Source organism: Antechinus flavipes, chromosome 1, assembly GCF_016432865.1.
Source record: "Antechinus flavipes isolate AdamAnt ecotype Samford, QLD, Australia chromosome 1, AdamAnt_v2, whole genome shotgun sequence".
Lineage (NCBI taxonomy): Eukaryota > Metazoa > Chordata > Mammalia > Dasyuromorphia > Dasyuridae > Antechinus > Antechinus flavipes.
This window is the reverse complement of record NC_067398.1, coordinates 364,246,069-364,259,746: the sequence shown is the minus strand read 5'-3', so window position 1 is coordinate 364,259,746 and position 13,678 is coordinate 364,246,069. Positions and strand designations below refer to the sequence as shown.

At 39.4% G+C, this 13,678-nt stretch overlaps 1 protein-coding gene and 1 long non-coding RNA gene across 2 annotated transcripts in view; one reads left to right on the top strand and one right to left on the bottom strand.

The window, feature by feature from the left end:
* EPG5 (ectopic P-granules 5 autophagy tethering factor) overlaps positions 1 to 11,227 on the bottom strand; it is a 140,343-nt gene extending 129,116 nt beyond the window's left edge. The window contains exon 1 of the mRNA XM_051969688.1: positions 11,135 to 11,227. Coding sequence (XP_051825648.1) covers positions 11,135 to 11,197 — 63 coding nt within the window. The 5' untranslated portion in view covers positions 11,198 to 11,227. The remainder of the gene's footprint in view (positions 1 to 11,134) is intronic.
* An 855-nt stretch (positions 11,228 to 12,082) lies between these two features.
* Positions 12,083 to 13,678, top strand: LOC127543546 (uncharacterized). The gene is made up of 2 exons (XR_007949254.1): positions 12,083 to 12,177; positions 12,284 to 13,678. It is a non-coding gene; the product is annotated as an uncharacterized LOC127543546 (long non-coding RNA).

The window sequence follows — 13,678 nt, the reverse complement described above, 5'->3', positions numbered from 1 at the left end:
TCTTAATCTTCTTTTCTAACTCATCTCACAATCCCTCTTTTCTAAATACTTGTTCCTCTAACAAGTTTTCCTGATAGTGCTTCTCCGGATTCTTCTTTTCAACCTCCTCTCCGGGATCTTCATCCAGGTAATGTTCCTCATGGCCTATTCAAAGCTTTTTCTCTTCTTTCTCAATATTATCTTGTGTGATGATCTCATCAGTTTTCATGAGTTCAATTATCAAAAGATGATTTCTTGATCTAGATATCAATCTTAGTTTCTCTCCTGAGATACAATTCCACATTACCAACTGCCTTTTTGAATATCTTGAACTGGATTACAGTAGGTATTTCAAAACTCAACAAATATAAACAGAGCTCATTTTCCTTCCTCCTAAACCCTCCTCTCTTCCCAATACTGCTACTACTGTTGAAAGCATCACCATCTTCTCATTCACTCAGGTTCAGAACCTAGGCTATCACCCTTGGCATATCTCAGTTCCAATCAAATAATATAGATTTTACTTTTATAACATTTCTTCTAGATGCCTGCCCCCTTCTCTCCTCAGATACTACCACAATTCTTAACCAGGCCTTCATTACTTCATACCTGGACTGCTGCAATAACTTTGATTGGTCTCCCTGCCTCAAATCTCTCTCCACAATCTTCAGGTGGTACAATAGACAGAACACTGAGCTTAAAAGTCAGGAAAACCTAAGGTTCAGATACTTGCTAGCTGCGCAATCCTGGACAAGGAACTCAATCTGTTTGTTTCAGGTTCCTCCATTGAAAAAGAGGGATAGCACCCACCTCCCAGGGTTGTCATGAAGATCAAATGAGATAACATTTCCAAAGTATTTAGCATAGCAACTGACATATAGCAATACTTCATAATACCCTTTTTATCTTTCCAGTCCTCGTACACTTTATTCAACATACATTTCAGGGACACTGGTCTCCTTTTCCTAGCACAGGGCACTCCCGCTTCCCAATCCCATGTTTGTCAGTCAGTCAATAAATATTTAATAAGTACCTACTATGTGCCAGGTACTGTGCTTAGCACTTATTCCTTATGCCTGGAATTCTTTTCCTCCCCATCCCTGTCTATTGGCTTCCTTTTAGTCTCAAATAAAATTTTGCCTGGGAAATTATTCCCTCTTCCCCTTAATGCTGAGATTACTTACAACTTACTCTGAATAAATCTTTTCTAAACCAGTTTATTTACAGGCTATCTTCTCTAGTTCAGTGGCACAACAGGTAGTTATAGGCCTAGAGCTAAGAAGTACTGAGTTCAAACACAGCCTCAGACTAGCTGTGTGACCCTGGGCAAGTTACTTATCCACACTCTGCCTCAGTTTATCCCATTGTAAAATGGGGATAAGAGTAATACCTACATGCCAGAACTATTGTGAGGAAAAATAAAATGATGTTTAGCATTTAGCACAATGGCTGGCAATCAGAAAGCTCTTAATAAATGCTTGACTATATCAAAGTCACAGGGACAACTGAAAACTTTTTCTCAACTTCCAGCAGCAGACTGAGCAGATGAGAGAGGCCTTGTGCAAAGTTCAATTCAACAAATGTTTATGCAGCAACTCATTCTGCAAAGTAATGTGGATACAACATAAAAATGGATAAAATCCACAAATAATTACAAAGTATACACAAAGTTATGCAAAGTTGTTTCAAGACAGATTGAACACTATAGGGGAGGAAGGTGAAAGGAGCTAAGAACAGGCCTTATGCAGGGAATACGCACATGAACTGTGCTTTATTAGAAATTAGGAATTTAAAGATGAGAGAGAATGTATTTCAGGCTGGACCTAAGTGTAATTACTAGTCTACCAAATCCACTCCTTTACCCCTCCAATCCTGCCACATGGAATGGTATTCAGTTGAGCTACTCAAAGTATTCTGCTTCTTCCTATTGCAAGATTAATTACAAATCCCCTATCTTCAGTCATTTTTTGAAGACAGCATTTGAAGATAAATGTCAGAATTTCAACAGGCTTTTTAGCAGCTAAAGAGGATGCCAACAAAGATGGATCACATTCATTTGAATGTGGGGAAGTAGTGGGGAAGAGACTTGGGACATGGGAGCTCACATTAGAAAACTATTGCAATGGTCTAGGTAAAAGATAAGAAATTTTAAGGCTTCTATGAAATGTCTGACAGCATGCCTTCAATTTTATTAACATCCTTGAAGTTGGAACCAATAACAATATTTGGGGTGTTTCTGCCATCCATCCTCCATATAGAAGTCCATGTTTTCATAAATAAGTTCAACATACTTCCAAAGTGATTATATCATAGTTATACTATCTTCTTTCAGAATAGCTTAGAATAGCTGAAACTTTTTTTTAACTTTTTTTCCATTATGGAATAATTTCCCCATATTCAAAAGGTAATATAATTCCCAACTTGGAAGGGACTAAAGTCAAAGAGGATACACTTACATTTCAATGATAGATCCTCTATGAATGAAAATGTTCTTTAAAAACAGAAGAAACATCCATGAACATATAAGTGTTTGAGGTGAGAGCTCTTTCTGCAAACAAATCTGCCCAAATTTGATAAGTAGGTACAGTTTCACAATTCATCATTATATATGCCAAGTGAATGCCAAGTGAAAACTATGGAACAAGAAGAGAGAAGACAAGTCACCCTGCTCCTTTCCTGGCTACTAATGTTACAAGTGCTGTAATTCCTAGAGTGCACTAAAAGAGCAGGATAAGAGGGAGCATTCATCAGTCTCTATTACTATTTGGAAGATGAAGTGTACCCCAATGGACTTAATGTCTCACTGATGAAGTCTCACTTTATTACCTGCTATATATAAATAGTAACCTCAAAAGTTTAAAAAAAAAAAAACTTTCGTAAGATTTTCTAGGGATCAGATGAACATCACAAGAACTACAAACTGCCCTTGGGAAATCATCAGATGATTAATATCAAAGAATGTAGGTTAAACAAGTAGCAAAACAAAGGGGATATTTATAGGGACTTAATAACAACATTGTTCACTTCCTGTTCAAAATTGCACAAGTTCATAAACTGCCAAATTTTACCACAAAAATGGAAAATTATTCTTTTATGCAAGCATTTCTAACACCCTTAACTATGAATAACATTAGTTTAAAAACATCTATTAATGGGCATACTTTTACACACTGCCAAGTATCAACTAGACCCTACTGCATGCTTTTTCTTTCCATAGCTTTGCCTTTTTGTTTTCCCCTCTTTATGTAATTAACATAACAATAAATGTAAGGTAATTGTCAGTGGAAGACAAAACTAATCAATGATTTTTCTATATATCAAATGGAAATGACCATCTATTCAAATCTAGCACTCTTCTTTAAAGATTCAAATAATTTAAATGAATATAGGAGGGAAATTACAGAAAAATATATCCTTCATTTTTTCACTTAGGAAAATTGTCTCATTAAAATGATACTGATATGTCTGTAATATCAGGAATATGATTTGAAAGAGAAATGATGTGATTGTATTCTTTAATGTGATGTAATTGTAATACTGTACAATGGTTCCAAGTTGTCTTGATTATTTAAATTGTCTTAAATATATACTTTTTTATTCTAAAATGTCTAACCTAACCTATATTTTTAGATCATATTTAAGTTATAATTTTGTGATAGAGATGTTGACTTCAAAAAGAAATGACTTAGTTTATGATGCTGCCTCTGGGAAAAAGATGCCTAGTCCTAATTCCAATTAATCTCTAAATCATAAAATTAGCAGATCAGTAAACATCTTGAAACTGAGCCATTAACATCCAAAACTAACCTATGAAAGGGTTTCTTCAAGCCAAGTTAGTATCCTACACAGAAAACCCACCAATCAATGCCATAACAATAAAATCGTTGCCTCTTCATTTGGAAATGGTCTAAGTCTATGGTTTGGGAGACTCCAAAAAATTAGAGGTTCCCAGACCAGTTGCAAGGTGTGCAAAAGTTCCCAAGCTCAGACCATTTCCAAGTCAAGGAGGGGCGATAAGTTCTCCGGAGGTGTATTTTTAGGCCTGTTAGTCAATATATCAAATGGCCATCAACCAATTTTGTACTTTAACAGTGTTAATTTTAGGCATCCTGTTATCTTAGCTTCAGACATCCCCACTGGCCAGCAAGCTATTACCTGACCACCAGCAGTCTTGAACTCAGCATCCTGACAATACACTATAATTAAAGCAAAAAAGCCTGAGGACAAAAATACATCATTCCCAGAGCAAGACTGCCTAAAGTTATATACATCTAAAGCTGGAAAGGAGAACATTCGTGATCATCTAATCCAATTTCCTCAATTTTACAGCTAAGGAAACAAGACAAAAAAAGTTAGTGCCTTTCCCAAAGTCATATAGGTACTAAATGGCTAAGCTCAAATTCAAATCCCAAGTCTTTTAAAATAAGTAAAATAAACAGAACTAATAAAAGAATATAAAAGTGTCAAACAGCCTATAGCATTCCCCAGTGCAGGTGAATCAGATTAAAATGTAATTGGGAAGTATTTAACAAAATAATTCAAAATCCAATAAAACAGATATTATATAAATCCCTAGCAGAGATCCTTATGCTTAGTGGCTCTCATTTCTATTTAAGTTTGCCACTAATAATAAACAAAATGATAACAGCATAAATGTAAACAAAAAAAATACATAATTATGATCAAGCTCAGCTCCAGGCAAGAGTTGAGAAGATATATCTCCTGCCCTTCACAGCAGGAGGTCTGAAAATTACAGATATAAAATCCTGAAGAAACTAGCTAGTTTTGCTTATCTCATTTTCTCTTTTAAAATAAAATTTGGCAGAGGACCTAACATGCCATGCCATGCCAAGGAACCCTCTACCCGCTGAAATGATATTCTCTTTCAGCATTACTCTCTATTTTTCTCACCTATTTCCCTAATAAGACTTTATACCTCTCTGTCTGGATTTCTCTACTAGAAACTTGATTTCTCTGTCAGACCTTGCTACTAAGGAATTCAGCCTTTCTATTCATGCATAGCAAAGGCTGACTTCCCAATGCCAATAATAAACTTTTTACAAATCAAAAAGATATCAGTTAAAAAAAATTGTCTTCACCCAATTTCTTCCTACTGATAAAAAGGTCCTGTTTCTGCTCTCTAAAACAAAGAATCTGGTTTTCTTTAATTTCTTCATTGGGCAAGGGAGAAGTTGCCTTTAATATATACAAATACATATATGTGTATATAAACATGCACATATATTATACATACACATACATATGAAATCCCAGAATGAAAGTATCATAAAGGAAGATATGAAAAGCAGAAAGGGAAGGAAAGATCTCACCTGCAATTGACACCCAACAGATAGAATTTCCAAAAGCTAAAAGGTGTTTATTAAAATTATAAAAGCAAAAAAGAAGAAGATTAGATACAAAAAAATCCATGATAGTTTACATAGGGCCACATTTGCATATCATATAGATGAGTTTAATGCATTAAGAAAAAAATGCATTAAACTTAGAGTTTAATAACTAGAGTGGATTAATAGTATCATAGGCACATAGATTTACAACTGCAAGGTAAAAGGCCATGATGACCTGGGAGCACAATCTTTAAGGAACATCATACCCTTTTCCTCCACTAAAAATCACACTTTTTTTTTTTCATCATATGTTGGCTTTGAAAAGGCAAACCAATGTGTTGGGGTTGAGGGGCATAAGAAATTCCAAAAATATATTGGGGTTCTAGACCGGTACTGCAGTTGTCCCAAAAGAATTTGGAAGCTTAAATAATTTCTAAGTCAAGAGGCAGTTTTATCATATCTCAATAAGATAAATACTCCATACCTTACATAGGGTACACCCTGATGCTGTTTCCCTCTCTTACCACCTTTGCTGCTTTATCTTGTGTGCTGTCTTCTCCTATTAGACTGTAAGCTCTCTGAGGGCAGAAATTTCTCTTTTTTACATTTTTATATATTTTTCTTATTTGCATCTTCAGTGCTTAGTACAATGCCTGGGACATTGTAACCACTTAATATTTAATTAATTGAATGTTTGCCCCAAGGAAATTTACTATGAAGAAAAAGTAGGGCAGCAAAACAAAACTTACATAGATAATTTTCTAAAATAAAATCCTGCAAAGGCCCCTATGCTTCTCCAAACATTTCTCCAAAAGGCCTATTAAAATTTCATTTCAAAAAGCCCTTCTGAATTACAAGACTCTAATGGCAATTCTTCACTTTCTGATCTGTTCCATCCTTTGCTTTCTGTCATTGTCAATCATCCTCTTGTAGATTTTCTCTTTTTAGACTTTTCTGACACTGAGTTTTCCTTGTTCTCCTCTCAAGTGGCTGACTGCTCCAGTTTTCTTTGCTGGATCTTCATAGAACTCATACCAATTAATTATGAGTGTCAAAGGTTTAGTTCTAAAATTTCTCTATATGTATTACCTCACCTGGGAATCTCATTTGTTCCCACAGTTTTAATTATCTCTATGCAGATAACTTCCAGATCTACAAATACAGTCCTACAAATTCTCTCTCCTTAACTCCAATCTCACACTATCAACTAACTTTTGGATAACTCAAGATGAATGCTGTAGAAGCATCTCAAACAACAGCTCTAAAAAGAATTCATTCTCTTTCCCCCAAACTCTTATCCCAATATCTTCTTTTCAATATCAATTTTCCTATTACTGCTAAGGGTACCAACATCTTCCCAGTTCTACAGCTCAAAATCTTAGGATCATCCTTGATTCCTCACTCTCACTCACTCCACTTAACCAATCAATTGTCAATCTCAGAAATTCTACCTTCCATATACCTCTCATCTACATTCCTTTCTCCCCATTCACATAGCAGATACCCTAATACAGGATTTTATCACCTCACACCTGGACTACTGCCATAGCCTTCTGATTGTTCTTCCAGTCTCAGTTCTCTCCCTACTTCAACTCATCCACTCACAGTGATTTTCTTAAAGCACAGGTCTAAACACAACATCCAACTGCATTCCCCTACTAATAAGTTTCAAAAGCTCCTTATTGCCTCTAGATCAAATATGTTATCCCCTGGTATTTAAAACACACATGGTATTAAAATCCATGCCAGTTTTCCAGTCTTATTACTCTCTATATTCTATTTCTCTAATTCAACTACATAGTCTATTTGCTGTTCTTAACATCTCCCAACTGCAGAAAGCCAGTTAGTTCTCCCATCATTGAAATGCTCTTTATCTTCACCTTTATCTCAAAGATCTCTTTAAGATTCCACTCAAACCCCACCAAAAGGAAGCCTTTCATCCCCACTTCTGAGATTGCCTTTCATTTAAACAGTATATGTTTAAATCTTGTATATAATCTCCTGACTAGAACATACCCTCCCTGAGGTCAGGGGACTAAGTTACTGAAGGTTTTGTTGTTATTTTTGCTTCTCTTTGTATTCCTAACATATAGTACAGTTCCTGGAACAAACAAAGGTTTAAAAAATGCTAGTTGAGTTTTGTAATTCTCAATTTTCTCAGTCCTCTAGCAGCACCTTTTGATCCTGTCAACTATTCCTCCCTTTTCTGTATACTTTTTCTCTTTGTCATACTGCCTTCTCTTTTGATGATTATCCCATCATATATATCCTGCCTCCTAAGCTGTAGACATTACCCAAGGTATCTGGGCCTTCTCCCTTAATCCCTTCTCATCAATTCCATGAGTTCAATTACTTTCTCTCTATACAGTTGACTCAAATGTATATATTCTACCTTAGTACCTCTCTTGAACTCCGGTCCTACCTTACCAACAGATTAGGAATTTATATGTAGATATTCATCAAGGATATCAAATTCTGTATGTTAAAGCCAGAAATCATGACAAACCTCCAAAAAAATTGGTCTTCCTCAAAAATGTCCCATTTCTGTTAAGAGCACAAATATCTATCCCTTCCAATTATGTGGGGTTCCCATGGACTCAGCTCTGACTTCTCTCTTTTAAATCCATCACATCCATATTAATTTGCTCATCTCTCTCACATCTGTTGCTTTCTCTCCTTTCACATAGGCATAACTCGATATTCTCATCCGCATTTATCTAGAATGGCCACCTAATATGAATGTTATGGAATATTATTGTTCTGTAGGAAATGACCAGCAGGATGAATACAGAGAGGCTTGGCGAGACTTACATGAACTGATGCTAAGTGAAATGAGCAGAACCAGGAGATCATTATACACTTCGACAACGATATTGTATGAGGATGTATTCTGATAGAAGTGGATTTCTTTGACAAAGAGACCTAACTGAGTTTCAATGGATAAATGATGGACAGAAGCAGCTACACCCAAAGAAAGAACACTGGGAAACGAATGTGAACTATCTGCATTTTTGTTTTTCTTCCTGGGTTATTTTTACCTTCTGAATCCAATTCTCCCTGTTCAACAAGAGAACTGTTCAGTTCTGCAAACATATATTGTATCTAGGATATACTGCAACATATATAGGACTGCTTGCCATCTAGGGGAGGGGGTGTAGGGAGGGAGGGGGAAAATCGGAACAGAAACGAGTGCAAGGGATAATGTTGTAAAAAAAATTACCCTGGCATGGATTCTGTCAATATAAAGTCATTATTAAATAAAATAAAATAAAATAAAATATTAAAAAAAATTAGAATGGCCACCTAAATGGTTTCTTTTTTCTCTGATTCATACTACACAAGACAAAATAATCTTCCAGGGCCACATAACTGACCATGTCACTTACTCCAAAATCTTCAGCAATACCTTATTTGCCACTAGAATAAAATACAATTTTTTCACTCTGGCATTTAAAGCTCTCCACAAACTGGCTCACTCCTCCCTTTCTAGCTTTATTTTATATTCTTTCTCTTTATATAACTCTACATTGCAGCCAAAGTAACCTATAAGCTATTCAGTGAACTCAACATTTCATTTCCTACTTCCATTCCTGGATACAAGAAGTCCCTCCCCATACTCACCTTCAATTGTTAAAATAAATCTTCAATTGGTTTTTCAAAACTCTGCTCAAATACTTTTTTTTTAAAACCAGTCCCCACAGTTGCAAATATTCTAAATTATCTTTTGTTTGTTATGTAATCAGAGCCCAAGTGCCTCCAACACCTATTCCCTAAAATATTGTGTATATAAAAAGGCTTAATAAATATGTGTTGAACTGTTAAGTTGAATTGGATATTCATCTAACAGAGTTATTGGATGAAAGTATGAGGACTGCCAAGTACTTTGGCATTTGACTACCATTATTGCTTTGCATATTATCATAAAATTATCTGACTCCAGACTTATATCATGAACACTTTTATTCTCTTCTATATGAGGAAAATTCTTTCAGAACATGGGGATAGAATAAAAACACTGGATGAATACTCTCCATATATCAGGAAGATTTTGGGAAGGCCTCCAAAAGAACAGAGAATAAGAATTTACAATCTATACATCACTGAAGGAAGTGGTGTTAACCAACATCACTAGAGAGAGATCACAAATCCACCAAAGCATACTGAGGCTAATACCCCCCAAAAATTCAAAACTCTAACCCTGTTTACCACAAATGTCATGTCAGTCTAACCAAGAGCACCAAGGAAAACTAAATATGATCACCTTAACCAGATAAGAAAAAGTTTCAAACTTGTGGGCCTAGTAACACAAAATCAAAAGTGAAAAATAGAGACCTCTTTTTACCTGGACTTATTTTCTGTGACAGAGGTCTGGAAAATGTTCTTGGATGCATCCCACATAAACCATCCTACACTGTCTAATTTCCATTTCTCTGTCTCCATTGGTTGTGCTTTCACCCCAAGAGGCTTCAGATAAGGGTGAAGGCAGATGACACCCAAGAGAGTCAAACAGGTTCCAGGTAGAGAAGAAACTAGGAAATGTTTAGCCTGGGGCCAAGAAAGGTGGAACTGAAGGAATAGGAAACAGTGCACTCTGAGGAGGTCCCCAGAGGGAAGAAGCATATCTTGGGACACAATGAATTTCACTCTTTTTAGGAAAAGAGAGGGAGAGAAATAAGTGGTCTGGAGTGGATCCACTAGCTAGAGAGGGGATGGGAAATGAACTTCAAGGCAAACCTTCAGCAGCCTCACCCCAGTCAAGGTTTTGTTCCAGGTCAGAGACTCGTCTGCCCAAAGAGTGAGAATGATGAAGTCTTGGAAAAGAAAACTAGCAGATTAATAGAATTCAGAAATCCCAGGAAAGAAAGCAGGAAGTCTGAGCCCCGACAGTGTGATAAACACTAAGGGTCTGTGGCAATGGGGAGTTGGTTAAAGAAGCCTGCGGCCTACATATTGAAGACAGACAACCAGAGATTCTCTGGGGCTACAAAGCGTTAGGGTGGGTGAAGTCCTAGGACAGGAAACTGAGGGCAGTCCTGGGTTTGGAGGAGAAGAGGGGGGCGGGGCAGAAGCGGCTTAACTTCAGGCCTTAACTTGGGGAGAGGGGAAGGAGCATAGGTTGATTCCGCGATGGGGAGAAGGGAAGAGGGAGGGTGTGTGTGAGGGAAAGATATACGGCCTAAAACAGGGGATAGGGGTGGGGGAGGGAAGGGGAGAAAGGGCTAGGGTTTGGGGGGGAGGGGGAAGGGGAGGATCTGAGTCTGTGACAAAAACTTGGGATGACTAGTCTGTGACTACCTAGGAAAAGGGAATCAACGTCAGAGACAAGGTTCGGAAGACCCAGGCCCCTGATTGGGGGGAGAGATGAGAAGAGGGGGTCCGAGACTGAGGGGCAGGAAGAGTGCAAGTGTGGAATTGGGGGACGGGTTATCAGCTGGATTCACGATTGGAAGAGAAGGCAGAGCTCGGTGATAGGGGTGGGGCTGGCAAAGGGTCGGGGTCCGTGATTGGAGGGGCTAAGACAGGTCCGGGAGCTGTGAGGGGAGGTGGGAAAAGAAAAAATAAGGGTCTGTGATTGGGGAGTTGGGAAAAAACCAAGGTCTGTGATTGGAGGGCGAAGTAGGGCCGGGGTCTGTGATTGGGGGGCCAGTAGGGGCCCGAAGTTGGTCTAGAAGAAGGTCACGGCTCCGAGACTATAGGGGGAAGGGTAGTGTCTATGACGCGAAGGTAGTGGAGGGAAGAAGGAGGGGGCCACCCGGAAGAGGAGGGAAACGCAGAACAGGGAAGACGTAGGCTCATGGAGACCTTACCTTGGTTTTACCCCGGCTGGCCTTGGCCTTGGTCCGACGCGGGGGCCTCACCGCCTCGGCCATGTTTCTGGCTCCTGCTCTGACCCGGGTTTGTTATTGTCAAAATGCTTCCCCACGCACAGCCCTCTACAGTTTCCGGCCTCGGTCACATGGCCTGCGCCTCCACCAATCCCTTACGAGAGGTAGGATCTGGGAACCCTACGGCCCGTGGAACAAGGCAAACTACCGCCTCTGGCGGCCCTTTTCCCGGGGGCGAGCCGCGCGTACGAGATTCGCAGCTTCTCTCAGTGACCCAGATCTGTTTTGGTTCTGGGCGGGGGAGGAGATGAAGCGCATGCGCCCAGCGCCTTCGTCCAGCGTCTTACCCCTCCCTCCTAAAGGGCCTTTAGGTCCCCTGAACCCGAATCCCGCCCCCTCGTTACCCCAATGCTTGTCCATCCACTCTTTTCAATCTCTTGAGAGCTGAGGACCCCACAACCCCGAGGCGCGACCCATTACACTGTAACTACCTTCTTTGCCTCATTGTTGGTTTGGGTTTGGTTTTTGCATTATGGTGAAAACTTTTAAAGAAAGAAACTTTTCCTGCTGCTAGTACAAATCGGCTTCTCTTCTGCAATCTGCCTAGTCTAGATGAAGCAAACAGGGGACCCTGCAGGGAACAAGAGCCCATCAAAGAGGGGTCTAGCATGGAAGTTTTCCACAACCACAGAAGGGCTTTCTAGAAAATAAAACACACCCCTCGGGTCCTTCTGTCTTAGCTTGTCACAGTATCCCGAGGGAAACCGCTTGCACCCCGCATCCGCCCTTATTTTCCTGACGCTGATTGGCCGCTTTGATTCATCAGCCAATCCTAGGCACTCCTGCCCTATAAGAAGCACTTCTTTTTCGTGGTTGGGTTACTTCTCATGCTAAGCCCACTAGTCTCAGCTACAATTAGTCCCTTTACTCGATTCGGGGACGGTCTGAGCCTGAACTCTTTTAGAGCCAACATTGGACACCCCAACATTTCTGGCGTTCTTCACTTTGACCCTCTCCAACTCAAGGTAAACTTGATCTCCTAAACTAGGAGAGTTTTCTGGGGCCTAGTGCCAAGTTTTCTCTAGACTGGGGACACTCCATTTGAGAGCATTGTGTCTCTTCTCCCCATAGGATGCTTGTGTGAAGACTGGTGGCTTAATAAGGAAGAATTCTCAGTCAGTTTGGCTATCCCGACATCCCTTCTCCACATCTAGGGACTCTGTTAGACTGTCTTTAGCACAATTGGAAAATACTAGGTTTCCAAGAACTGAAAAAGTAGCTCCTAATATTCCTTTGCTATGGCCTGGTCTCAATATAACCTAGAGAACCAAAAAAAAAAAAAGTGATCATTTTGAGGTCTCTCAACTGTAACACTATTCTGCAACTTGATCTCTTTTGCAAAGAAAAATGGACTGAAGTCCCATCTTTTCACTTAATGACAGCAATGAAGAATGTTTTTGTCAAGATTTAAATCAAAAAAAGGGGAGAGGTAAAAATCAGACCTTTTAAATGACCCTCTCCTCTATGCTGCTGAAGTCTCAGAGGCTGGGTTCCCCATTTGCAAACAAATGCGGAGCATGATAAAGGGAGGATTACTAGGATTCATGTTCCCTTTTCCATGTCAGATCTCCCCCAGTAAAAGAAAAACTCAGCAGCTACTCAGAAGATCCCACCAAATTTATTGAGGGTTTTAAAGCCATTGCTTTCCAATTTGACCCAACTTAGGAGGACATTAGTATTATTGTTTCCTCTTGCTGCCCTGTAGAAGAAAAGAGGAGAATTTGGGGCCTAGCCCAGAGATTTGGGGATGACTTGACTGTGACCTCCCAAACCAGAAGGTGTTCTCTTGGGGCAAGTGCAGTCTCTTGTCTCTTACACTGGCTGGGACTGAGGGAAGTCCAGTCAGAGTTAAGAAAGACCACAAGTTGTCATACCTTATCTTTGGCATGAAAAGGGACATTGAGAAACAGATAAACTAGAAGACTCGAGGGGATTACTCAGGGATCCTAGGAAAACCTTGCCATCTTTCTGGGTTAGTTGAGGCACTCAAGAAATATACTGACTTGGATCCCGCTTTCCCCATAGGAGATGTGATTCTTGGCATTCATTTTATCAGCCAATCTCCTCCCTTCCACCCCCATATTCGGAGAAAGTTACCGAAGTTAACCATGGGTCTCCAGACTCCTCAAGCTAAGCTTTTAAGAGACCTATTTCAGGGTATTTATCAATAGAAACCTAGGAAAAGGACTGCAAGGCTAGAGTCTTTAACAGAGAATTTGCTGGAATTTTATCTGATTACATGTCTAGTGCCAAAAAGGGTCCTGCCCTCCAGAATCCCTGGAATACTTCTGTGGGCCCATCAAGATTGCTCTTCTGGAAGAAAATATCTGTAGAGACTTTGAATGGACATTTTTGCAACCCCATATGGAGTCTAAACTCACAATTTGAGGCTTTGCCTTAAAGGAACTCGCCCCTCACAAGGGCCCTTTTATATTGGAGGACCCAGAATAAAGTATGGTAACTATA